This window comes from Rhinoraja longicauda, chromosome 30 (genome assembly GCF_053455715.1).
Source record: "Rhinoraja longicauda isolate Sanriku21f chromosome 30, sRhiLon1.1, whole genome shotgun sequence".
Taxonomy (NCBI): domain Eukaryota; kingdom Metazoa; phylum Chordata; class Chondrichthyes; order Rajiformes; family Arhynchobatidae; genus Rhinoraja; species Rhinoraja longicauda.
In genome coordinates, this window is record NC_135982.1 from 26,399,899 (window position 1) to 26,426,979 (window position 27,081).

Genomic DNA, 27,081 nt, shown 5'->3' on the forward strand with positions numbered 1-27,081 from the left:
CTCGACCCGAAACGTCACTCACTCCTTCTCTCCAGAGATGCTGCCTGTCCCGCTGAGTTCCTCCAGCATTTTGTGTCTGTCTTCGGTTTAAACCAGCGTCTGCAGTTCCTTTGTACACATTTCACTGCTTTTATTTCAGATTCCATTCTCTTGCAGTGACACAAACTGGACAGCAAACAAGTTATAAATAATCCTAAATGTTAAAATTTAATAAATACATTAAATGCAATTTACATTACTTGCATTATATACTGTTATGGACAACCAAGCACAGGAAGTGCAGAATAAATTATTTCAGTCCATGAGTTATGGTTCAGATCTGTTAATATTTGATCTATTCTAATGCAGACCAAACTGCGTCTCCAAAGCCGGCTCCACCAATAATCTTACACAACCTTTAATCCAGCTTCCAGCAATTGACATTACAACTATAATTAAACTCCTGTTCCGAAATGCTTCTCATTCCGGCGGTTAAATCTGTCCAATGTTGGTTTGTCTCTCCATGTGATGAAGGAAGTCCAAGCTTGTCCAAGCATCAGATGTCAGCGGGGATGATCAGTGAAGGGCGGGAAGTGGTTTACAGAGGTTTGTAGGAGGCGAGGGGCGAGTTGAAACCCGTCAGGTTTCTCCTGAGTGCCGTCCAGCTCTTTGTAAATTCATCTCAGTGCTTGCGGCCGCGGGGCAGGAACATTGTCCACGTACGCTGCGGCCATTTTGGGCTGCTGAAGTACCGTTTGGATGATGGCGGTCAGTTTCAGTACCTCTGCAGGAGCGGAGAAACCAGAGTCGGGTTGAGCGGCGGGGGGAGAGGGAACGAGAGGACAGCTGTAAAGTGCAGCAGGCAGAGTAAAGCTTCACCATGACCAACCAGCAACTTCAGAAGAGTCCACTGACTCCACTCAATTCCAAATCGGAGGACGGGGCTAAAGGCAAGTTTCTTTCCTTTTTTCTCAGCAGTTTTGTAGGGGTTGGGGAGGGGGAAGGTGGAGGTAGCTGTCTGTCTTTGTTCTTATCCTCCTATTTATTGCAGGTTAATGTATCTTACACAGGATGGAGGGGAGGGGGGGGTAGGGCCAGAGTACCTTAAACTTGAGAGGTATAACAGTTCAAGTGCTTACGTGAATTCTGGTGAAAACATCCCAAATGTCTTTGTGTTATTACCCATCTGCTTTACAAATCCACTCACTCACCAACCCCCTCATTAGTTGCAGTGCAAATTCAAGTTCATTCATTCTTTTCCCAGGTGGGCAAAACGGTGTAAACATAGATTTTGGAACTGTCCAATTGCCCCTGTTCTTGTGTTTCACTTTATACGACTCTTTAAAACAAAACCCAAAATGGGTGAAATCTGTGTTTTTTTAATGAAAGAGAGCTGTGTGTTGTTGCTGTATGAAAATGTGGTTCAGATGCAATTTTCGGCTCCAAATGCTGTCAAAACTACAGAACGTTAGTGAAGCTCGGGCCAAAAGGGTACGTAATATCGTTGCAGAATCCCCTCGAGCAGCCTGTCCATCCACAGGTTAAGTCTGTTGAGCAGTTGCTTGGTCTGCTTGATGGATAGATTGGAGCTGGAAGGATATGGATGTGTGTAGTCTGGTTCTGCTGAATTCGCTGCACCCTCAGATCCACTCCCGTCTCGTTTCGATTCCGAGCTGCTCAGTGCACCACGGTTCTCAATTTCATTAGAGAGTTTGGGTTTAAACAGGCAAAAGTATTTCCGATGTCCATTTAATGCCAGCACGTAGCCAATGTAGTTCTGGTTGTGGCAATTTTCATCTTGTGCGTTGGAAATCCGAGCAGGATCCTGGGCGTACTCCAGCAGGTCTTCCAGCCACCTGCGATGCTTTGATAAGTTTAAAAAGGAGAAGTGTAACGATTTATTCCTGGAACAAAATAAAAGAAAACATTTAGAACTGCACAAAAAGGGTGTAGATCTTAAAGAATATTTCAACGGGGTAGAGAGAACAAGGAATTAAGAAATTGATATCGCTTTATCACAAGATGGAAGCCAAAGTGGGCGAAATCTGTTTTTTTAAATGAAAGAGATACACTTCAGAATTCATTATGTTACCACCATCAGCAGTTGTATCATCAATGAAGATAAGTGAGCCAGTACCTTCAGCAGCCATACATGCCCAGGCCATAACGCCCCCATCACCGTGTTTCACACACGAGGTATTATGCTTTGGATCTTGGGCAGTTCCTTCTCTCCTCCATATTTTGCCCTTGCCATCACTCTGATACAAGTTAACCTTTGTCTCATCTGTCCACAAGACCTTTTCCCAGAACTGTGGTTGCTCTTTTAAGTACTTCTTGGCAAACTGTAACCTGGCCATCCTATTTTTGCGGCTAACCAGTGGTTTACATCTTGCAGTGTAACCTCTGTATTTCTGTTCATGAAGTCTTCTGTGGACAGTGGTCATTGACAAATCCACACCTGACTCCTGAAGAGTGTTTTTGATCTGTCAGACAGGTGTTTGGGGATTTTTCTTTATTATAGAGAGAATTCTTCTGTCATCAGCTGTGGAGGTCTTCCTTGGCCTGCCAGTCTCTTTGTGATTAGTAAGCTCACCAGTGCTCTCTTTCTTCTTAATGATGTTCCAAACAGTTGATTTTGGTAAGCCAAAGGTTTGGCTGATGTCTCTAACAGTTTATTCTTGTTTCTCAGTCTCATAATGGTATCTTTGACTTTCATTGGCACAACTTTGGTTCTCATGTTGATAAACAGCAATAAAAGTTTCCAAAGAACCCAGACTTTGTACCATCTACCATGGACTCAGGATTTGACAGATGGGCTGACAAAGGGCTAATATACATAGATCAAATGTTTCAGGGACAAACAATGAAAATATTCACACAACTTCAAAAAGAATTTAATTTACCTGCTCATGACTTTTACAAATTCTTACAGCTAAGAGATTACTTACAGAAACATCAGGAATGGGAGAACATCTGCAAGACTCCATCTAAATTAGAGGAAGTGTTGTGGGGGTTCTCGGAAGACAAGTCAAAAAAAGGGATTATATCAAAAATTTATGAAGCACTACAACATGAATCCAAAGAGAACAACTTACATATCAAAGAAAAATGGGAACTGGAAGCGAATATCATAATATCAGAAGAAGGGTGGGAGGAATCATTTAAAGAGGGACATAAACTAACTAAGAGCCCAACATGGAGGGAATTTGACTGGAAAGTTAAAATGCGTTACTTTTATACTCCATTCATTACATCGAAATATAGTAATACAACTGATTTATGTTGGAGGGAGTGTGGAGAAGTTGGGGACTCCACTCATATATTCTGGGATTGCCCAAAAATACAGGATTTCTGGAAGAATATTCAAAAGGAAATTAAACAGATTATGGGCATTAACTTCCCTCTGGAACCAGCACTTTACATTTTGGGTATAATTCCTGACAGTATGACAGATAAGAGTTCGAAACATTTACTGACAATCCTGCTGCTGATAGCAAAGAAGACGATAACAACTTCGTGGTTGAAACCACAGCCTCCAAGCATAATGCAATGGAGAGATAGGGTAAAAAATGTGTATATAATGGAAAAAATCACAGCAAGGTTACAGTTGACAACAGACATGTTTGATAAAAGATGGTCATTATTAATACAGGCAATGCCGGGACTCGAGTCTCTTCCGTTTTTGGGAACTTAAAGTAAGGGTATTTACATTCAATATGCATCTCCTATGTTTGTTTAGTTTGTGTTTGTATGTATGTAAAAAAAAAAAATAATAAAAATAAAGTAAAAAAAAAAAAAAAAGTTTCCAAAGGTGATAGAAAGACTGGAGGAAAGACTAGGTGCTGAGAGCTCTCTTATATCTGCCTTAAGGAGGCAATTAAACACACCTGAGCAATTACAAACACCTGTGAAGCCATGTGTCCCAAACATGGTGCCCTGAAATGGGGGGGACTATGTATAAACACTGCTGTGATTTTTACATGGTGAAACCAAAATGTATAAAAATACCCTTTAATAAAATCTCACAATGTGCACTTTAACCACGTGTGATTTTTTCTATTACAAATCTCAAATTGTGGAGTACAGAGGCAAATAAATAAATGATGGGTCTTTGTCCCAAACGTTATGGAGGGCGGCACTATAGCGGCTAACAGAATCAAGGGATATGGGGAGAAAGCAGGAATGGGGTGCTGATTTTAGATGATCAGCCATGATCATATTGAATGGTGGTGCTGGCTTGAAGGGCCGAATGGCCTACTTCTGCACCTATTTTTCTATGTTTCTAGTACAGCACAAAGACCCACAATGTTTGTGCCAAACATGAAACCAAGTTAAACTGAACTCATCTGCCTGCACATGTTCCATATGCCTTGCATTTGTATGTGCCTATCTAAAACCTGTTAAATGCCACGATTGTATCCATCTCCACCACCAGCCCTGGCAATGCGTTTCAGGCCCATTTCCATTTAACTTTCAGTATAAGAAAATAACTGCAGATGCTGGTACAAATGGATTTATTCACAAAATGCTGGAGTAACTCAGCAGGTCAGGCAGCATCTCAGCAGGTCGACCCGAAACGTCACCCATTCCTTCTCTCCCGAGATGCTGCCTGACCTGCTGAGTTACTCCAGCATTTTGTGAATAAATCCATTTAACTTTCCCCCTCTCACTTCATAGCTATGCCTAAGCGGGTCAGGCAGCATCCCTGGAGAAAAGTCACTCGGCCCAAAACATCTCTTTTCTCCAGAGGTGCTGCCTGAGCCGCTGAGTTACTCCAGCATTTTGTGTCTATATTAAGAATGATCCTATTGGGCTCCCTGGTTGTGTCAGGTTCCAGAGAGCGACATGACACAGATGTACCAGGTGTTGATGATGTCCTCGACTAATGTCCACTTGCCTGAGCGGCGCGGTGGCGCAGCGGTAGAGTTGCTGCCTTACAGCGAATGCAGCGCCGGAGACTCAGGTTCGATCGTGACTACGGGCGCCGTCTGTACAGAGTTTGTACGTTCTCCCCGTTTGTACTGCATGGGTTTTCTCCGAGGTCTTCGGTTTCCTCCCACACTCCAAAGACGTGCAGGTATGTAGGTTAATTGACTGGGTAAATGTAAAAATTGTCCCTAGTGTGTGTAGGATAGTGTTAGTGTGCGGGGATCGCTGGGCAGCACGGACTCGGTGGGCCCGAAGGGCGTGCAGCGTAGGTTCACTAGGTTGATTCCCGGAATGGCGGGACTGTCGTATGTTGAAAGGCTGGAGCAATTAGGCTTGTATACACTGGAATTTAGAAGGATGAGGGGGGATCTTATTGAAACATATAAGATAATTAGGGGATTGGACACATTAGAGGCAGGAAACATGTTCCCAATGTTGGGGGAGTCCAGAACAAGGGGCCACAGTATAAGAATAAGGGGTAGGCCATTTAGAACGGAGATGAGGAAGAACTTTTTCAGTCAGAGAGTGGTGAAGGTGTGGAATTCTCTGCCTCAGAAGGCAGTGGAGGCCAGTTCGTTGGATGCTTTTAAGAGAGAGCTGGATAGAGCTCTTAAGGATAGCGGAGTGAGGGGGTATGGGGAGAAGGCAGGAACGGGGTACTGATTGAGAGTGATCAGCCATGATCGCATTGAATGGCGGTGCTGGCTCGAAGGGCTGAATGGCCTACTCCTGCACCTATTGTCTATTGTTTCCGCGCTGTATCTCTAAATCTAAAATCTAAAAAAAAAATCTAATTCCCCTTCTTGTAGAAGGACAAAGGAACTTAGAAACATAGAACATAGAAAATAGGTGCAGGAGTAGGCCATTCGGCCCTTCGAGCCTGCACCACCATTCAATATGATCATGGCTGATCATTCAGCTCAGTAGCCTGTACCTGCCTTCTCTCCATACCCCCTGATCCCTTTAGCAAAAAGGGCCACATCTAACTCCCTCTTAAATATAGCCAATGAACTGGCCTCAACTACCTTCTGTGGTAGAGAATTCCACAGACTCACCACTCTCTGTGTGAAGAAATGTTTTCTCATCTCGGTCCTAAAAGACCTCCCCCTTATCCTTAAGCTGTGACCCCTGGTTCTGGACTCCCCCAACATCGGGAACAATCTTCCCGCATCTAGCCTCTCCAACCCCTTAAGAATTTTATATGTTTCTATAAGATCCCCCCTCAGTCTTCAAAATTCCAGCGAGTACAAGCCCAGTCTATCTAGTCTTTCCTCATATGTAAGTCCCGCCATCCCAGGGATCAATCTGGTGAACCTTCTCTGTACTCCCTCTAAGGCAAGAACGTCTTTCCTCAGGTTAGGAGACCAAAACTGCACACAATACTCCAGGTGCGGTCTCACCAAGGCCCTGTACAACTGCAGCAGAACCTCCCTGCTCCTAAACTCAAATCCTCTTGCTATGAATGCCAACATACCATTCGCTTTCTTCACTGCCTGAGAAGAAAAGGTAGGGACTTACACACCAAGGACTTGTACAAACAGGATGGATAAATATAATAAGAAAGCCAATGAAAAAAAAAGTGTCTCTCAAAACAAATTTCAATCTTTCTGATGCCCATTTTTAATTATAATTCATATTAAAATGAACGTTCAAAATTACACAATAGGTGCAAAGATAGATCTTGTTCATCAAACAAGGTGTCCAGTATTAGTTGCTTTGATGGTTTGGCTGATCAAAGCAATGGAAATCTAGCTGAACCACAGAGAATACAGAGGGCAGAAGCTTGGTTCTCTAGATTGAGGAAGGGTCTCAACCCGAAACGTCACCCATTTCTTCTCTCCAGAGATGCGCCTGTCCCGCTGAGTTACTCCGGCATTTTGTGTCTACCTTCGATTTAAACCAGCAACTACATTTAATTAAGTACTTTCAGTAATGGAGTGAAGAAAAATGTTCAACAAAGGATGGCATTCCAGTTTTTTATTTAGTGACTGGAACGTGACATGGGTATGTACGATTAACTTACTGACCACTCACTATTCAGATTCAGTCAGGGGAAAACAACCCTGGGTGCGATGGGTGCTGCAAGACAGTGGTCCTTTGAGGAGATTTCAAGGGAGCAGTGGGGCTGGGGGAAGAGGTTGGGGGGGAAGTTTGTCCTCTTGAGGAATGGAGGGGAAAAAAAATGGTGATCACTGGAATATGGTTCCTCTTGTTGTGATGGGGGCCAGACAGGAGAGGGGTTTATAAAGCTCAAAGCTCTGTTACCATCACGGGTTAGGGTGGGGTGGGACGCACGAGTGTGCAATCGTGGGCGGCGCAGTGGTAGAGTTGCTGCTTTACAGTGCCAGAGACCCAGGTTTGATCCTGACCACAGGTCCTGACTATGGATCCTCCCACACTCTAAGACGTGCAGGTTAATTGGCTTGGTATAATTGTAAATTGTCCCTGGTGTGTGTAGGATAGTGTTAATGCGTGGGGATCGTTGGTCGGCGCGGACTCAGTGGGCTGCAGGACCTGTTTCCGCGCTATATTTCTAAATGAAATTGATATTACTGCCTTCACGGTATATATTTTCCAACCATGATTACTAATGGATACCCTAGCTGATTACCTTTCATCACCAATTGCAGACTCTTCAACCTCGAGAAGGACTCGCCTGGTCCTTCCACGTCTAGGACCAGTCATAGCCTCAGAATTAAAGGATGAGGAGGAGGAAGGAGATGAGGAGGAATTTCTTTAGTCAGAGGGTGGTGAATCTGTGGAATTCTTTGCCACGGAAGGCTATGGAGGCCAAGTCAATGGATATTTTTAAGGCAGAGATAGATTCTTGATTATAATGGGTGTCGGGTTATTGGGAGAACGCAGGCGAATGGGGTTGGGAGGGAGAGATAGATCAGCCATGAGTGGTGTAGACTTGATGGGCCGAATGGCCTAATTCTGTTGCTATCACATGACGTTATGACCTTAGTGTGAAGGGGTGTTCCATGGTCGGCATGGACTCTGGACTGAAGGGCCTGATTCCATGCTGGTCTATCAACTCAATTAAAAGCGGTGCATTGCTCAGCAAAGTTTCACAATTTCCACCCCTCCCCACCACCGAATGCAAAACTCACCAGGTTACAGGATAGACTTCATGTGCAAACTTTTGGATCAAAGTATTCTTGGTAGCATCAGTAACAGCGACCAGCACATTGATGTTTCCAGGCATGAGCCGCATGAGGTTGCTGGTATAGTTAATGTAAGTCAGTTCAGTCACTTCCACAAAGACCTGCTCCGCTGACCTAGTCAGTAAAGATGCATTAATTATTTAATTGCCATTGTGGTCTCACTTTCAGATGGATTTTTATCCTTCACATCCAAATTGAGTAACACCTCATTGCCAGTCAAGTTTAAAAAACATGTACAGTGAAACTCAGTTCAGTTTAGCTTATTGAGGGCGTGCAGCATAGGTTTACTAGGTTTATTCCCGGAATGGCGGGACTGACATATGTTGAAAGACTGGAGTGACTAGGCTTGTACACACTGAAATTTAGAAGGATGAGAGGGGATCTTATCGAAACATATAAGATTATTTAGGGGTTGGACACGTTAGAGGCAGGAAACATGTTCCCAATGTTGGGGGAGTCCAGAACCAGGGGCCACAGTTTAAGAATAAGGGGTAGGCCATTTAGAACGGCGATGAGGAAAAACTTTTTCAGTCAGAGAGTTGTGAATCTGTGGAATTCTCTGCCTCAGAAGGCAGTGGAGGCCAATTCTCTGAATGCATTCAAGAGAGAGCTAGATAGAGCTCTTAAGGATAGCAGAGTCAGGGGGTATGGGGAGAAGGCAGGAACGGGGTACTGATTGAGAATGATCAGCCATGATCACATTGAATGGCTGTGCTGGCTCGAAGGGTCGAATGGCCTACTCCTTGTCTATTGTCACGTGTACCGAGGTACAATGAAAAGCATTTGTTCCGATATTCTGGCACTCTCTGGAATTCAGTGGCCAACTGGAAGATTTTCCAGGGTATTGAATGTAATTTTGATTAATACCCCAACACTTTGAAGTTGTTTTCTTCTGACAAAAAAATGACAGGGTATTATAATATACTTTTCGCAATGGACTAGGCAAGTGAAGAGGGAGTTCGGGGACCATGCTCTGCTGAGTGTAGAGGAAACGAGGAAACTGGGGTGCCGGTGAGAGGAAGGCGAGTTTGGGAAGCGGGCGAGTTGAAAAGAAACATGGCAAATATCACAGTTCAAGCAAAATGTCATCCACTGGGATTTCTAAATAAGTAACTCTGCAGGTCAGGCAGCATCTCTAAAAACATAGTTAGATGCTGTTTCAGGTCGGGACCCTTCTTCAGAAAGTCTGGAACCTAATAGTATGTGTCTTGTGGAGCATGTCTTTGGTGACAATAAACAATGGGTCTGAATTGGCGGTGCTGGCTCGAAGGGCCGAATGGCCTCCTCCTGCACCTATTGTCTATTGATTCAGAGTTGAAGGTGGAAAAATAACAAGCCCATTAGGTCAAAATTAGAGGTAAGCAAGAATATGGACAAGTGAATTGCATTTAATGTTCAGACAGCAGTACCTTAAGTTGCTGGAGGTGTTGGATTGCTGCTTATTTGATACATCCTCAACCTTTGCTGTTTTTGGTTCCTCTTTTTTTTCAGATTCAGACTTCCTCTCCATCTCATTCGGTTCCCTGAAATAGTTTTGGAGTGAAGTTTTTAATTTCCCCAATTCCAGTACGTTTTGTCATCATCATAATCATATTTTATTAGCCAAGTTTGTTTTGCAACATACGAGGAATTTCAATTGCCATACAGTCATACCAATAAAAAGCAACAAAACACACAAAACACTATTTAACATAAACATCCACCACAGTGACTCCTCCATAAGTCCACGGTCCCGCGGTGGGGCTCAAAGTCAGTCCCGAGCAAGGCCTCCAGCTCCACGATGTTAGGCCGCAGAGCGACCGGAGATACGATCCGGAAAACAATCGCATCTCCGGCAAGGTAAGAGATCGAAAAAAAGTTTTCCCCGCCCCCCCCCCCACATAAAACAAACCAGAGAACATTAACACATACTTTTGAAACACACTAAAAATACCAAGACGAAAAGACAGACCGTAGGCGAAGCTGCAATCGCGGCGCCACCCAGTGGTATATTATATACAGATTGACTTAAAAATCACGAGACAGCAGTAAACTCCAAGTGAACTGTATTTAAAATAAAGGCTATTCAGACACAAATAGATGTTAGACACAAAAAGCTAGAGTAACTCAGCGGGTCAGGCAGCATCTCTGGAGAGAAGGAATGGCCGACGTTTCGGGACCCGAAACATCACCCATTCCTTTTCTCCAGATATGCTGTCTGATCCGCTGAGTTACTCCAGCTTTTTATGTCTATCTTTGGTTTTAAACCAGCATCTGCAGTTCCTTCCTACACAAATAGTCATTGCACTGAAGGAGATGTCTTATTGGGAGGCTAGATCAAGAGCTACATCAGATGGGTGGGTTTCAGGGAGCCTTATGAACAGCAATAGATAGGCAACACAAATCCATCAAGGAAATGCTCAACAACTGCAGGCAAACCCTGCTCAAAACCCCACATTAACTTGACAGACAGGGAAAGTTCAGCTGGTCTTCCAAGTTCTGCCCCATGAACAGAGAGCAATGCAAAAGTTGTAGAGTTAGTAAAGAAGTTAGACAAGATAGATTTTTTTGAGGCAAGATAGATGGGGTGTGGAAACAGAGTACAGAAGCATCACGTGGGGTAAAAATACAGAAAAACACAAATGGTGTTAAAGGCTTGCATTGTAGAATGGATAAGAACTCAAGATTCATTTTTGGATTATAACACTGAACTTTCAAACTTTTTGTTTCAATTCAGTACTGTGACAGACAGAGGGGGTGGGGGTGTAAATCCACATGAAGGGGTATAGGCTTTGTGGAGGCAGTTGAATACTCTGACATTGGTCTTCTCGAGTTTGTTACCTTAACCATTAAGCAACCTATTGTATTTCAGCTGCCATTAGACCTGTTGTTAACTTCCAGAATTTTTTTTTTGCAATCCAGGACACAAATTGGCATGTGTAGGAAGGAATTGCAGATGCTGGTTTAAACCGAAGGTAAACACAAAATGCTGGAGTAACTCAGCGAGACAGGCAGTATCTCTGGAGAGAGGGAATGGGTGATGTTTTGGGTCGAGCCCCTCCTTCAGACCAAATTCACAAATTGGCATGTTGCTTACCCAAAAGCCTGAATGATGAATGCTCCGAGCAGAATGAAGATCACAGAAAATAGCAGAGAAATCAAAGGCATCATTTCCCTCCTGAAATAGAAAAATAATCAGCATTGTTCATGTTTATTTCCCCCTGGTAATTTCCGATACTTACTCTGTTTCTCACAACTGCACCTCCTCCACAATGACCTTTTGTTCCATCATTTGTCTACTTGTCCCAATTCTGGCATCTTTCATCTTGCTCTATTAAATCGTTCCTCATTTATCTCTTCTGCTTCTCTGTCTTTGATCTTCCCTTTTGTTCACCCCCCCCACCACCACCACCACCCCTCTTTTCCATGAATCTTACAACTCTATTTATTCACAAAATGCTGGAGTAACTCAGCAGGTCAGGCAGCATCTCGGGAGAGAAGGAATGGGTGACGTTTCGGGTCGAGACCCTTCTCGACCCGAAACGTCACCCATTCCTTCTCTCCCAAGATGCTGCCTGACCTGCTGAGTTACTCCAGCATTTTGTGAATAAATCGATTTGTACCAGCATCTGCAGTTATTTTCTTATATAATCTTACAACTCTTTTGTCTTTAACATTTTCCACTTCTACTGAAAGGTCATGACTTGAAATATTAACAGTGTTTCTTTGCCACAGAAGCAGGCCTGCCTGATCTTGCTGAGTATATCTAGCTGCTCCTGTTTTACTCCTGGCCATCCATGTGTCAGTTTAGATGCCTGTTGAACACCACTATCGTATCTGCCTCCATCACCACCAGTGGCAACGCCTCCCAGCCCCCCCCCCCCCCCCCCCCACCCTCTAATCCATGCTAATAACCTCTTGCATTTCAATGGCAATTATTCATGTTTGAACCTTGAAAGTAACATCAGGTTCTATCGAAGTAGTAGTCAAGCATAATACTATTCTCAAGCAAAAAACAAACTGCTGGGGGAACTGGGAACAGATCAGGCACCACCAGTCGAAGGAAATAGACAAATGACATTTAGTGTTGGGACTCTAGGGGAGATAGCTGGTAGAGAGAGGCGAGGGGAAGGGGTGGGGGCAAGAGCTAACAAGTAGGGTGGATCGCAGTGAGGAGGGTTGACGTTGAGTCAGGTGGGGGAAGAGATGAGTGGAGATGGTGAAGATGGAGAAGACAAAAGGGCGCAATGGTGCAATCTGATAAGGAAGGAAGGTGGGGAGTGAAATGTAGAACCAGAAGACGGGATGGTGGGTAGAAGGGAATAACGTGGGGGGGGAACTGTAAAATGGGGGACCAGGAAAAGGAAATTGATGTATGGGGGAGGTAGAGGAAAGGAACTGGGTGGCAGGAACAGTGGAAGTGGAAAGGTGTGCATAGATTGGGGATGAGGAAATGTGTAGGAAAGAACTGCAGATGCTGGTTTAAATCAAAGGGAGACACAAAATGCTGGAGTAACTCAGCAGGTCAGGCAGCATCTCTATCACTGGAGAGAAGGAATGGGTGACGTTTCGGGTCGAGACCCTTACTGGTCTCTACCCGAAAAGTCACCCATTCCTTCTCTTCTGAGATGCTGCCTGACCCGTTGAGTTACTCCAGCATTTTGTGTCTCCCTTTGGGATGAGGAAAGTGGGGTGGATAAGGGGGGGGGTTTACCAGAGATTAGATCATTCAACGTGCATGCCATGGGTTGCAAGCTTCCAGTTTAATGCGGCTTCACTCTGGCAGTGGTGGAGGCCATTGCCAATATAATCCTTTTCTCACCAGACCTCTGCACTTGTAAAACTTTCCACCGGGGGAGTGGAAATCACAGAGGAGGAATCAGAACAGAAGATTGCTCCAGTGGGAATATTAACCAGCATCTTCTCGTTCAGACTGTAATTGGCCTGCTCTGCACTAGCATGAACCCTTGTCATCTCAGAATTTAAATGTTTGTGGATTTTGTTTTTAGTTCTGCCGTAGTTTTCCGATAGCTCTCTGTCACCTGCTACAATTTCTGGCTTCAACTGGTTTCAAAGCAGTGGATTACACAAGCTACTTTAACGATGTCCAGCTTCAATGGCAGGCACTTACCAGTTATGAGTGAACCCAGATTTCCAGATTTGCGATGCATAATCTGTCACGGCATACAGCCAGCGGACCAGGAAGATCTGGGGAGAGAGTGTACTTAGAGTTTTACACAACAGTCTATTATCAACTGATACCACCATTTCTTTCCTGCACAAATACAAATGTTAAAACACAAATTGGAGGAACAGCACCTCATATTTCGGCTGGGCCGAATTGGAGGAACAGCACCTCATATTACAACCCAGCGGTATGAATATTGATTTCTCCAACTTTAAGTAACCCTTGCTTTCCCTCCCTCTCCGTCCCTACCCCACCCTAGTTCTCCAACTAGTTTCACTGTCTTCCTGATTAATTTTCCTGCTTGTATGTCTCATTGTCACCTTCCCCATAGCCGACAATGAATCATTGTACATTTCCTTGATCAACATCTGCTTTGATCTGTCCTTTTCACACCTTACATGCTCTTTGTATTCTTCCATATTTCTAGTTTCCCTCTCCCCTAACTCTCAGTTTGAAGGAAGGTCTCGACCCAAAATGTCACCTGTTCCTTCTCTCCAGAGATGCTGCCTGTCCCGCTGGGTTACACCAGCATTTTGTCTCAATCTTCGGTGTAAACCAGCATCTGCAGTTCCTTCATACACAAATGTTAAAACTTGTTTTTGGAAATGTCTAAGACTAGCAAAAAGGATCTCGAACTGAAGCTGTTCAAATATACCCATTCTGATGTTTAAACATAAGATGAACCTGTTTGCCCTTGCGCTGATTCCCTGATACAGAATAGATTACTGAGAGAATTTCTACCTATAATGAGGAATAATGGCAGTTAAAACAATACAAATGATGGCCATGGATGGGCAACACTTTGGGTCAGGACCCTTCTTCAGATATGGGCATCTTATTTCGTTTTGAAAATCACAGGTAAAAGTTACAGAGACCAACATGTCCATTCAAGCAGACTTTTTAAAAAAAAAACACTTTTTAAAACACTTACTGGTGCAAATTCATCATTCAGTTCTGGAAGAACAGCTTCGTGGGAGAAGAATGTGTGGTGTCCCACTTCTAACAATTGATTCACCTCAGTAAAGAGTTGGAGTTTATCTTCTTCACTCCCATTCCATCCAATGTCAAGCAATTTATAGAACACTTTGCCTGGAATAGTGCTTTGCTGTAGAATCACAATCTGTCCAACAGATATTTTAGGAAAAAAAAGATTTTTCAATAAAAACACATGACTTCTTCAAAAAAAAGCGTAAGCAAGAACTATAATGAAACATGGTGCGGGATGCATATTCAGAATAATGGACAATAGATATACCTTTGCAGATGAAAGATCGCTGAGATCAAACATTAAATCTATCCACAGATAATCCTGGTTGTTTTCAGCTTTGTTTTTCTATAGCCTTATAAAGATCATTTTCAGAGTCAGCAAACATGCAGATTGATCCAGGGCAATAGGAGCAAAGGTCTTTTCCTAATATTCTAAATTACCTTAGTTGCGATGATTTATGTTTATTGGATATTCTATAACTGCATATAGGGTAGGGTTTTAATATGATTCTAAAGAACAAGCTCAGAGTGTGCACTAGAACACAGCAGCACAACTGAATGTTCAAAGTCTTAAAGAAAGAACCAGGGATGGAGCTGAAGTTCACGCGATGGACCGAACAATCGTTTCAAAGACACGACACCAATATCTAAATGGCTTCTTGTGAATGCACAGGAGAAAGTGCAGTTATAAGTGATTCTGTCTTTAAGTAATTTGAGTTGGTATCTTCGAAGGAAAGACTAATTTTCTAAAGTATTCCCACTAGTTATGTGGCTCTTAAGGATGTGTGAAGATCTGTTTGCAGAGAATCTGTCCCATCCAAGAATCCTAATATAACAAATTTAAAATCCTATTTGCCCGCATTTGGCCCATATTCCTCTAGTTTTGACCAAAACACCAAACATGGGCAAATGTTCAGTTTTGTTTATTGTCAGGTACAGTGAAAAGCTTTTGTTGCATGCTAACCAGCTAGCAGAAAGACAATACATGATTACAATCGAGCCATTTTAGTGTATAGCTACATTATAAGGGAATGACGTTTAGTGTAAGGTTAAGCCAGCAAAGTCCGATCAAGGATAGTCCGAGGGTCACGGATGAGGTTGATAGAAGTTCAGCACTGCATTCGACCTCATTGGTGACCCTCGGACAATCCTTGGGACTAGCTTGGATGGGGCATCTTGTTCAGCATGGACGAGTTGGGTCGAAGGGCCTATTTCTGTGCTGTATGACTCTATGACCAATGAAATGGGTGTCACTTTCTTCCATCACAGATAATACTGACAAATATATCAAGCAGTAACCTCAGCTTAAAGATATAGACACAAAAAGCTGGAGTAACTCAGCGGGACAGGCAGCATCTCTGGAGAGAAGGAATGGGTGACGTTTCAGGTCTCGACCCATTCCTTCTCTCCAAAGATGCTGCCTGTCCCGCTGAGTTGCTCCAGCTTTTTGCGTCTATCTTTGGTTTAAACCGCCATCTGCAGTTCCTTCTTACACAAACCTCAGCTTAAAAGTGTATAAAGTTTATTGTTATTTTACTCACATTTGGTGTAGGACTGTCTCTCAGTGGCGGTGGGAGTAAGGCATTAATAAATGCTTGCTGGCGTTCTGGGTAGATGTATGCAAACCTCAGAGACTCTTTAGCATTCGCAGAGGCAAAGGAAACAAAAGAGTTGTATGGGGTTTGCAGCTTCTGTATCTCTCCAATTATTAGCAGGACACAATATCTGCAGAAATCAAGCAAAATCACGCATAAATTACCATCTGCTCCACGTCCCAGTCAGGATAGTTTTGAAGATCTTGACTTCATGTATCAGAGCATAATGAAGCCTGAAAGGCAGAAATAGTGAACCTCGTGAACTACAAACCTGCCTGCATTGTCAAGCACTTACTGCCCCATTGTGGAGGAATCTGCAGTTCTCGCTGTCACTCCAGAACCCATAAAACCAAAGTGGATGCAAGGCATCCTCAACCATAGCACATCGAACAGGACAGCACAGGAATAGGCCCTTAGACCCAGAGTGTCCTTGCTGAACACAATGCCATTTTAAACTAATCTCCTCTGCCTGTATGTAATCCATATCCCTCTGTCTCTATGCGCCCATCCAAAAGCCTCCATTATAACGGTTTCCACTGCCACTCCTGGCAGTGTGTTCCAGGAACCTGCCATCCTCTGTGTAAAGAACTTGTTCTGCACATCTCATCTACACTTTGCCCCTCTCACCTTAAAGCTATGCTCTCTAGTCTTCGACATTTCTGGAAAAAAATGTCCTGACTGTCCACACTGTATATGCCTCTCGTAATTTTGTACTCTTCTGTCAGACCTCCCCTCAGCCTCCAACGATCCAGAGAAAACACAAATGTTATCTCAAGATCTATGTTAAACAAAACAATTGTGTGCAATTAATGTCTCATTGGCAATGTTACTCAATGGCAGAATTTGCAAAATAGATACCAATTAGTGAAATCAATTAAGCAACATGTTTATTGCACAATGAATATTTGACAGATGATACATTTATTCCAAACGTGCATTGCTATCATTTAAGTCTGAAGAAGGGTCTCGACCCGAAATGTCACCCATTCCTTTTCTCCAGAGATGCTGCCTGACCCTCTGAGTTACTCCAGCATTTTGTCTCTACCTTCGATTTAAACCAGCATCTGCAGTTTTTTTTCCTACATGTCCTGTGCATTGCTATCATGTTGCATTTACAGTACTATTCTACAAAATAAGAGCATAATGAATCTGTGCATTGTAAATCACAACTCACATACATGTTCTACAATCATAAGCAATCCATGGTGTCAACAGGCCAAATTCCCGGTGGCCCTGATATACCTGTAGGCTCCCTTGGTCCCAAGAGCACTGGCTCACTGTTGCCTTATTGCTTTGTTTCCCTGCTCTCGCCAGTCATTTGTCTTGAAGCTGCTGGCTCTTGCTGAGCCACAGTTTCGCAGGTGACACAAAAATCTGCAGATGTTGTCATCTTGAGCAAAGCACCGAAGTGCAGGAGGAACTCAGCAGGTCAGGCAGCATCTGTGGAGGGAATTGACAGGTAATGTTTCTGGTTGGGACTCCTTTTTAGACAAAAGGGGTCTGAAACAGAGTCCTGAACCAAAACGTCACCTGTCCATTCCTTCCACTAATGCTGCCTGACCCGCTGAGTTCAGGACTCTTCTTCAGACTCCTTCTGTCTGAAAAAGAGTCCTGGCCTGAAACGACGTCAGTCAATTCCCTCCTCAGATGTTGTCTGTCCCGCTTGAGTTCCTCCAGTGCGTTGATTTGCAGTGTTTCACAGGAGCTGTTTGCCTTTTTTGTTGGCTTAAACAGTGAGTGCTGACACCAAGTAATGCAGCCAACATTGATTCAACCCTTAAACATCATTTAGAGATGCATCCTACAGCAAAGGACACATGGATAATAATCACTACGAGAAACCATGGATAATTCTAATTCTTTCAGAGCCTTATTAGGCTGTGGTTAAGTTTGACTAATTTCGCACAGATCTTGCATGTTCTTGCCCATCTGGTTGTGCAATATTAACATGCTCTACCAAAGCAATAGGAAGCCTTGGTAGCTCCTCACTGCTGAAGTAGAATGTACCTGGCTGTACAATGCATCTTGCCTTTAATGAAGACCAGACAGATTTGTTGCACTTCATCAATGACATCCTGGAGCTAAAGGCACCCGTAAATGTGACAGACACAAAATGCTGGAGTAACTCAGTGGGTCAGGCAGCATCTGTGGAGAAAAGGAATAGATGTATTCCTTCTCTCCAGAGATGCTGCCTGACCCGCTGAGTTACTCCAGCATTTTGTGTCTATCTTCAGTGTAAACCAGCATCTGCAGTTCCTTCTCACACATAAACGTGACAGTCGCTATCAATGCTTTCAAGCAGTTACAACAGCATTTGAAGCCAGAATTTCAGCCCGATTGTCCCTACACGATGGAATCAACAAGAGCAGATAGAATGTGTCCGTTCTCCTGCAAGATCACGCTCAGTCGGTCACACCCTTGCTTGTGTGGATACAGACTTCACACCAGGGAATTCAGCCACACTCATTTAATTAGCAAGGAAGTACTGCTTTGACTTGAAACAGATGTTACACAAAGCCTCTTGCCATTCTTGCCATTGCAGGTAAATGATTCCACAATGCAATTTAAAATAGCACGAAAATTCTCCCTGGTGTCCACAAATGAAGACAACCTTCAGCTGACGTCACTAAAAATTGAGGTTATCTGGTTATTATCTGTGCTGAGTAACTCAGTGGGTCAGGCAGATTTGTGGAGGGAATGGATAGGCAACATGAGGCCGGGACCCTTCTTCAGACTGGATATAGTAGTAGGCAGAGAAAGTTGGAAAAGAGAGTTGGGGGCGGGACAAATCCTGACAAGTGATAGGTGGATACCAGGCTTTGTCTTGCGCCCCCACCACTTTTTTCCAGCCCCCCCCTTTACTACAAGCAGTCTGAGGAAGGGTCTCGACACAAAACGTTGCCTATCCATTCCCTCTACAGATGCTGCCGCAGAGTTACTCTAGTACTTTATGTTTCGCTCAAGATTCTAGCAACTGCAGTTCTTTGCAGTCATTATAGGTGCTGCTTTGTTGAATCTAAACTACTGGCTACTGCATTTCCTGAGGTTCAAATCATTTCAATGGCCATAAAATGTTTTGTGAATCTCAAGTTCATGAAAGATGGTATAAAAATATAGAAAATACAGATTTCTTTGTCTTCCCCCCCCCCCTTTTCTTTAACTGAAGGACATGATGACTGTCAGCAAATAAATGTAATCCATTCAGGAATCAAAATCAAAAGAAATGATGATTTCTGTAAGATCAGTTACCTCTTCTGGCGACGATACTGTTTCACTGGACATAACTCCTCAAAAAGTCTTTGGTTTGCAAGGCGTGGAGCCACTAGGAATTTGTTGCTGGAAATCAATTCAACTATAATTTGTTTTTTTATTCCTTTTCCCTGCAGGAAATAATTTAAAACCATTAACTATTTCAACGCATCAAGTTGATAATCAATTACATCTTTCTTTTAAAACTACACTACCACTCCTTTCTCTGCTGGAAATACTAATGCTCACTGGTTTGCTACTCACAGCTAGGATAGCCAAGATAGCCAAATGTGGAAGTGCTGAGTATGATGATTTGAGTAGGGAGAGGAAGGTCGCAGTCCATGCATAAGGGGTTGTAACATGATAATGTGATAACAGAGGCAGTTATAAACTAAAGAATTCTATTCTTGTAAGAACCGGCACTGTTAAAGAGGAAAGAAATGAAGAGAGTAACAGGAAAAACCCATGTGTATGGGGATATCAGGCAACTGAACCATCCTATCAACAACTAAAGAGCATTCCTGAACTATTATCTACCTCACTGGAGACCCTCGGACTATCTTTAATCGGACTTTATCATGCACTAAATGTTATTCCCTTTATCGTGTATCTGTACACTGGATGGCTTGATTGTAATCGTGTACAGTCTGTCTGCTGACTGGTAGCACGCGACAAAGGCTTTTCAAACACCTTGGTACACGTGACAATAAACTAAGCTAATATAATAGAGAGAAACAATAAGTCTCAGAGCAATGTTCAATCTGACTTTAGCAACTGGAGGGAAACCTATATTCTATAGGAACTGAATTCTTCACTGTAACGGATATCTGAAATATAAACATTAAAAATTCACTTACCTGAATAACATCAGATGCTTTGTGTATGTTCTCTTTAAAAATCATTATGGTAGATGTGTAGCTATTTATATTGTAGTTAGTTAAGATTTCTTTAGTCTTTTCTATGCCGGCCTCCACGTAACCAAATGTAATATAATCTTTAAACTGGAAGGCAGTCAACTTTAGAAAGAAAAATGGATGTTATGGATGTTAGAACAGCAGCTTAATTTTTTGCCACAATCTGTATTTGATTAACAATAAGTTAATTGTTGCCAAGATGATATTTTAGCAACAACTTACAGATATCTGAAATAAAAACAAGCATTTTTACAGATTATACTGAATATTTATGACCACACAATACAAGATAGAATATTAAACATTATAGTACAACAGATGCCTACATTCATTTGGAAAAAAAAAATCACAGATACTATTAATAACTTCTATTTGAAAGTTAATATATATTTAATTAAATAAAAGCTTCATTAAAAAGCTGACAGCAAATTATTCACAGAAGACAACAAGCATGCGCGGAAATAAGTCTTAAATTTGTATACAAAGAAATGTGCTTTGATGGTTAAAATGATTAGTTGTTGGACGTTTTAAATAGTTTACTATCAGTGGACATTACAAAAATACTGTGGATATTACTGGGCGAGAAAGGGAGAAAACTGACAAAGACAATGAGAAAAAAATGACTGATATTTAATCCCATGGAGTAAAATTTGCAAAAAGGACTTGTAGACAAAAACCAGAGAGAATTAAGCACATGATTTATTGGGCATTACCCAAGTGGTAATTCCATCCAAAGTTAACTAGATGTCAAGGTGAATTGTTAATTCTATCTCTAATATAAAATGTTGCACTCAACAATTTTTTACAAGCAGTAAGATTTAGAACTCTTCAGCATTTTACAATGAAAAAGTAAATAATCAGTGTGTTTTTACCAGTCCTTGGAGGGGAGAAAACTTTTCAATCACATTTAATATACAATTTTTGTACATAATTTATGAGCTGTATGATCATATTTTGATCAAGGTACACACTGATGTAAATCATGGACACATAATTTAATTGAATGTTCTATTCATAATATTGGGTGAAATTTAAGATTGCAACAAGTTAGATGAGTCTTAATGAGAAATTAATGGATTCCAAATTGGCTTTGACACTATTATTGTGACAGGTTTCTTCAGCTTTGTCTATACTCAAAAGCAAGAACATGTCTTATTGAACATGGAAAACAATTCATAGTTTAATGCCTTCAAAATCAAGACTTAGCAAGACCTTTGCTTTTTAAATGGACCATGAACTACATGATCATAGAAAGGGATTTCATTTTAAATTTGTTTAGGATAATTTGACATGTAAAAGGAATATGCAGCACACATGCAGTTATACCGATAACACCACCATTATACACTACAATTCAACCAACTACCAAAAATGGATTACCTTGTACAACAGTGGCACAACAGGTTTCTGATGAAAGATTAACGCATGTGGCTTGTTATCATCCTCCCACGCAGACAGAAACTGCACATAATTCTTGTTAGTTATCTAAAAATGAAATCCAATATTTAGTTACATTCTAAAATTTGAGGAAGGATATTCTTGCTATTGAGGGCATGCAGCGTAGGTTTACTAGGTTAATTCCCAGAATGGCGGGACTGTCATATGTTGAAAGACTGGAGCGGCTAGGCTTGTATACACTGGAATTTAGAAGGATGAGAGGGGATCTTATCGAAACATATAAGATTATTAAGGGGTTGAACACGTTAGAGGCAGGAAACATGATCCCAATGTTGGGGGAGTCCAGAACCAGGGGGCCACAGTTAAAGAATAAAGAGTAGGCCATTTAGAACGGAGATGAGGAAAAAAGTTTTCAGTCAGAGAGTTGTAAATCTGTGGAATTCACTGCCTCAGAAGGCAGTGGAGGCCAATTCTCTAAAGAGCTCTTAATGATAGCGGAGTCAGGGGGTATGGGGAGAAGGCAGGAACGGGGTACTGATTGAGAATGATCAGCCATGATCACATTGAATGGTGGTGCTGGCTCGAAGGCCCGAATGGTCTACTCCTGCACCTATTGTCTATTGTCTAAAAGGCAGGACTATGTAGACCATCTTTCCATTTTTCCATTGTCCCCTAACCATGCAATTTGACTCAAAATGATTGCATATGTGCAGGGTAAACAATGAGATTTCCAATCTTGGCTCAGTTTTAGTACTCAGCCCACTACCGAGACTTGATTATATTATTCAGACTAATATTTACAGACATATATACCTGATCCAGAAGCTTACTCGGTAGAAGATTCTCCACAAATTGCCTTAAGTTATCTCGAACCACAGCATTTTTAAAGAATGACACTCTTCCATTGATGACTCCCACTATCGTTGGATGCTGGTAAACCCTAAGATGATTTAACAGGTGCCGTTCATACCCTGAATCAATGACACCAATCCCAACACCTGAAAAGAAATCAAGAAGTGGCTTATTTAGTCAGTGTAAACACTACCACAATGCAGAAAAAAAAATTCCCAATCCCCTTCCACACACCTATTCACACCACCCCACCTGTAAGCCAAGATTTGCACTGTGGTATAGTCAGCCCAAATAGGGATGCTTCATGCATGCCTGGTCAGCAAGTGCCGCTTGATACCAATCACAAGAGCTAAACCTGATCTTGTCTCACCCAATGTAAACATAAAAATCATTTAATCATTTTTGTTAAAAGCCAGAGTGGCCAATTGCATTAATGGTCACAATGCATTTTATTAACGTTAAAGAATTTCTTTCTACATGTATAAGGCTGTCAAAGTGGCGCAGCTGATAGAGATGCTGCCTCATAGCATCAGAGGCCCAGGTTTGATCCTCATTTCAGGAGCTCTCTGTGTGGAGTTTGCACATTCTCCCTGTGACCACGTGGGTTTCCTCCGGGTGCTCCGGTTTCCTCCCACATCCCAAAAGCGCGCGGGTATGTAGGCTACTTGGCCTCTGTAAATTGCCCCTAGTGTGTAGGGAGTGGAAGAGAAAGTGGGATAACCTAGAACTAGTGCAAACAGGTGATCAATGGTTGGCATGGACTCGGTGGGCCGAAGGGCCTGTTTCCATGCTGTATCCCCAAACTAAATAAGCTTTGCAATACATTCCGAGACTGACGTACCCAGAGGTTCTAGCTCCTGCACCACCTCCTTCCAGATTGGCTCAATGTGAATGCAGCTGAAACACCAGTCAGAAGTCACTTTGATCAGATAAGGTTTCTTATGGCTGTCTGGCACAACTTCATTCATGTACTGAGAGAAATGCAGTAGGTATTTATCATCAAATGAATCACGGGCAGAATTAAACTCAAAGTTAAAAATAGAATCGTCGAAGAAGAAGCTGTCATATTTATGAAAGCTCCGGAAGTGGTGATGCGATTGTTGGTGATTCCCCGGCTGCCCATCAACATCTCCATATTTATCAAAATTCAACCTTCTCTCCTCATTTGACAGTATCTGAACAAAGAGAAGAGGTGATCAGTTCATGTCGAGGGCTCAACTTTCACTTAAAAATAGACTCAAAGTGCTGGAGTAGCTCAATGAATCAGGCAGCATCCCTGGAGAAAATGGATAGATGATGTTTCGTTTCGGAAGTCTGAAGAAGGGTCCTGACCCGAAACGTCACCTATCCATGTTCTCCAGAGCTGCTGCCTGACCAGCTGATTTACTCCAGCACAGCGTGTCTTCTTTTTGTAAACCAGCACCTGCATTTCCATGCATCTCCTAACAACAATGTAATTGCACACAATGTTTGGAGGCACAGATGCCGACTGCCTTCAAAATGTGGTCCCTTAGACAACTTAAGGTTTTCTAGACCCAAAATAATAAGCCCGAGAGATTAGTATAAACGCTACAACGTAAAAAATATCAATTTATCATTAGGAACTGAGTACAAATAAGATGTTATTTCAAATTAAAAGACATAACACTGACACAAGGAGCAGGTTGCAAACTTGCAGTACAGGAAGATGCAGAAGATTAAATTGAAATTAGAAAAATGTCATGGCAAATATTTTGGAAGAGAAATGTGAAGAGCTAATACAAAAAACAAATTGTTCTATTTTAAAGGATATGAACGGACAGAGGCCTCTGGGTGTGTATACGTAAATCGTTGAAACTGAGAAGTATCATTAAAACTAAAATGCAGATGGGATCCTGGGCTCCCTTAATAAAAGGTGAGTGGAGAAATTTAATTGTTTTCTGTTTCTGGGTCATTTCAAAAATTTGTTTCAGCACTTCCAGCAAGGACACCCTTGAGAGTCAATGCAATTTGGATATGAGGACCATGTGGGATAACATTATTCCTCTAGCAATACTCTTTTTAGATCCAGACCATTGATTCCGCAGGTCCCCACTTTCCTCGTCTTAGCATCACAGATGCTGGGTCCGATCCATCTCTCCCTTCCCTCCACTAAACACCGGTCCCGATGCACTTAATCCTCAACATAACCACCAGCCGCAAGCCTCCGAACCAAATACCAATTCCAATACTCTTATCATAAGATCATAAATGATAGGAGCAGAATTAGGTCATTCGGCCCATCAACTCTATTCTGCCATTCAATCATTGCTGATCGATCTCTCCATCCTAACCCCATTCTCTTGCCTTCTCCCCATAACCCTTGATACCCGTACTAATCAAGAATCTATCTATCTCTGCCGTAATAATTTACTTAGCCTCCACAGCCTTCTGTGGCAATGAATTCCACAGATTCACCATCCTCTGACTAAAGCAAAACGTCCTCGTCTCCTTCCGAAAATAACGTCCTCCCCACATCCACTCTATCTATCCAAGCCTTTCACTACTCGGTAAGTTTCAATGAGGTCCCCCCTCTTCCTTCCACTAACACAAAACTCATAATACCTCATATGACTTGCTGATCTGAATGAATTGATCTTCTGCCTTTGGGTCCTTATTCTTATCAGGGTGCCTGATGAGAAAAACAATTAGTGATAGCATAAAGAAGATTAATGAATCTCAAGCCACTACCATACATGAATAAAATGTGAATATTTAAGTTTGAAAGAGCAATCCACTCTGCTAACAGGGCGCTCCCGTCTCTGAGACAGGAATATAGACAGCAATTTTGACATTATTTCACATTAATTTTAAAATTATAGAATGCCCAGTAGTACTATTCATTACACAGACAATAATAAAGGTCAAGTAATGAAAAATCAAACCATTTGAATGAAGTCAAATGATTAAGGCATCAGCATGATTATGTTTATACAAGTCTTATATCTTTATCGGCATTCAAACTATTTCTTAAAGTTTAAACTGGAGTGTATGTGAATGTCCAACTAACCTCAAGGCACTTACTAAATACACAACATAATAGGAGAAATATTTCACGTAAATAAAATCATCTCCTCGTCCCAATTACAACCGGTTTAGTCAGAAACTCACCATTCCCGAGCCAGCTGCTTATAAGCTTTCTTTATTTCTGCCTGGTTCGCAGTTCTACTAACACCCAGTAACTTGTAAGGATCAAACTCTACTCCATGCAGGAGAGGGATGTTGAGCAGAAAGACTAGAACCACCAGTAATCTTCCAAAAGCAGCCATTCTAAAAACATTGAAAATTTGAAAAACGTTGAATAATCTTAAATATTTGGCATTTCAAAAGCTAACAATAAAATGAGTAAAACAAAAAGGATCACCTTTTTTTCCATTTCAAAATCTAGCCCATTTTGAGGAAAGATGTTCGCCTAATGCAAAATAACATGGGGCCTCAAATACTGAATTTAAACAAATCTATATTTCACTTAATATTGAAAACATTAATTAACACTTCATGGTAAATAATTAATAGCATCCAGCACAAGTTGAAAAAATCTTAATAAATAATATAAAGAGCCAATATATAACAGCAACCTGTTCAAAGCAAACCACTTAGCCTACAAACCACTTGCTGCTGGTCTGCTACAGTTCTCAATCTAAGGATGGACCATTATTGTAAATTGCAACTCTCTGCTAAAAGTGGTGTCACATCTGCAAATATCACCCTAACTTTCAAAAGAAATAACTATTCAGAGTGTAATTAAATTGGCAGCCGAAAAAAAAGTATATTTGTCAGATTAATGGGATTTACAACTAACTACAAAAATACAAAGATGAATGACAAGGTGAGGTTTCGAATGTCAATTCTCACACGACACCTACAAATGTCAAAAAAGCACGGGAACAGGGCCATCGGCCTACAATGCTCAGCTAAAACACAGTGCCAAGTTAAACTAATCTCCTCTGCCCGCATATGATACATAGCCCTCTATTCCCTGCATAACCATGTTTAAGGCAGATTTTAGAAATGTAGTAGATTTCCCATTTCCAACCCGGGATCACCTGTAGCACAATTCCTCTGATTAGCCAAATCCACAAAGAGCGAGCATTAAACCTCAGCTACTTCATGGTGCAGGGGCTCAGCTGGACTCCAGATAAACATTCATCAGAATTGCTAGATACGGAACTGATTCCTGTTCTGCTCCATAGAAATTTAGTCAAAGAAGGTGGCATTAAGGTGGCAGTGAGATATCTTGTCATATCGCTACAATACAGATGAAGGTGGGGAGATGGATTGGCACAAACACATATTAGGTTTAGATTAATTATTGTTACATGTCCTGAGGTACAATGAACAATTGTTTTACGTGCTATCCCATCCCATCGGATGATACTACACGAATATAGTAAAAAACGATAAAGTGCTGGAGTAACTCAGCGGGTCAGGCAGCACTACTGGAGAACACATTTGGGTGATGTTTCGGGTCAGAACTCTTCTTCAGACTCCATCTATTGAGTTTGGCTTGACTAATCAAACTATAGTACAAGTACTATAAGAAAATAACTGCAGATGCTGGTACAAATCGATTTATTCACAAAATGCTGGAGTAACTCAGCAGGTCAGGCAGCATCTGTGAATAAATCGATATAGTACAAGTACAATAGGTAGATTAGAACATTGAACATTACAGCACAGGAACAGGCCCTGCGGCACACAATGTTTCTGCCGAACACGATGCCAGGTTAAATTGATCTCATCTACCTATACATGATACATGATCCATAGTCCTCTATTCCCTGCACTTCCAAGTGCCCATCTAAAGTCTCTTAAACACCACAATC

General features: G+C 41.9%; 1 protein-coding gene across 3 annotated transcripts in view; it reads right to left on the reverse strand.

The window, feature by feature from the left end:
- Positions 1 to 197: 197 nt before the first annotated feature.
- Positions 198 to 27,081, reverse strand: part of dnajc16 (DnaJ (Hsp40) homolog, subfamily C, member 16) — a 28,295-nt gene continuing 1,411 nt past the window's right edge. Inside the window, exons 3-17 of one of the 3 annotated variants that reach the window (XM_078425651.1) lie at positions 25,620 to 25,667; positions 25,367 to 25,525; positions 24,821 to 24,887; positions 23,079 to 23,412; positions 22,199 to 22,383; positions 21,368 to 21,472; positions 19,931 to 20,089; positions 19,074 to 19,204; positions 15,771 to 15,954; positions 14,174 to 14,362; positions 13,186 to 13,262; positions 11,152 to 11,232; positions 9,485 to 9,598; positions 8,022 to 8,189; positions 198 to 1,883 (exon numbers count right to left, since the gene is read on the reverse strand). In XM_078425651.1, the coding sequence (XP_078281777.1) occupies positions 1,448 to 1,883; positions 8,022 to 8,189; positions 9,485 to 9,598; positions 11,152 to 11,232; positions 13,186 to 13,262; positions 14,174 to 14,362; positions 15,771 to 15,954; positions 19,074 to 19,204; positions 19,931 to 20,089; positions 21,368 to 21,472; positions 22,199 to 22,383; positions 23,079 to 23,412; positions 24,821 to 24,887; positions 25,367 to 25,524 (2,388 nt within the window). In that variant the 5' untranslated portion in view covers position 25,525; positions 25,620 to 25,667 and the 3' untranslated portion in view covers positions 198 to 1,447. Of the gene's footprint in view, positions 1,884 to 6,540; positions 6,796 to 8,021; positions 8,190 to 9,484; positions 9,599 to 11,151; positions 11,233 to 13,185; positions 13,263 to 14,173; positions 14,363 to 15,770; positions 15,955 to 19,073; positions 19,205 to 19,930; positions 20,090 to 21,367; positions 21,473 to 22,198; positions 22,384 to 23,078; positions 23,413 to 24,820; positions 24,888 to 25,366; positions 25,526 to 25,619; positions 25,668 to 27,081 lie in introns of those variants that run through there. The other 2 variants (XM_078425649.1, XM_078425652.1) reach the window with 2 other exon arrangements.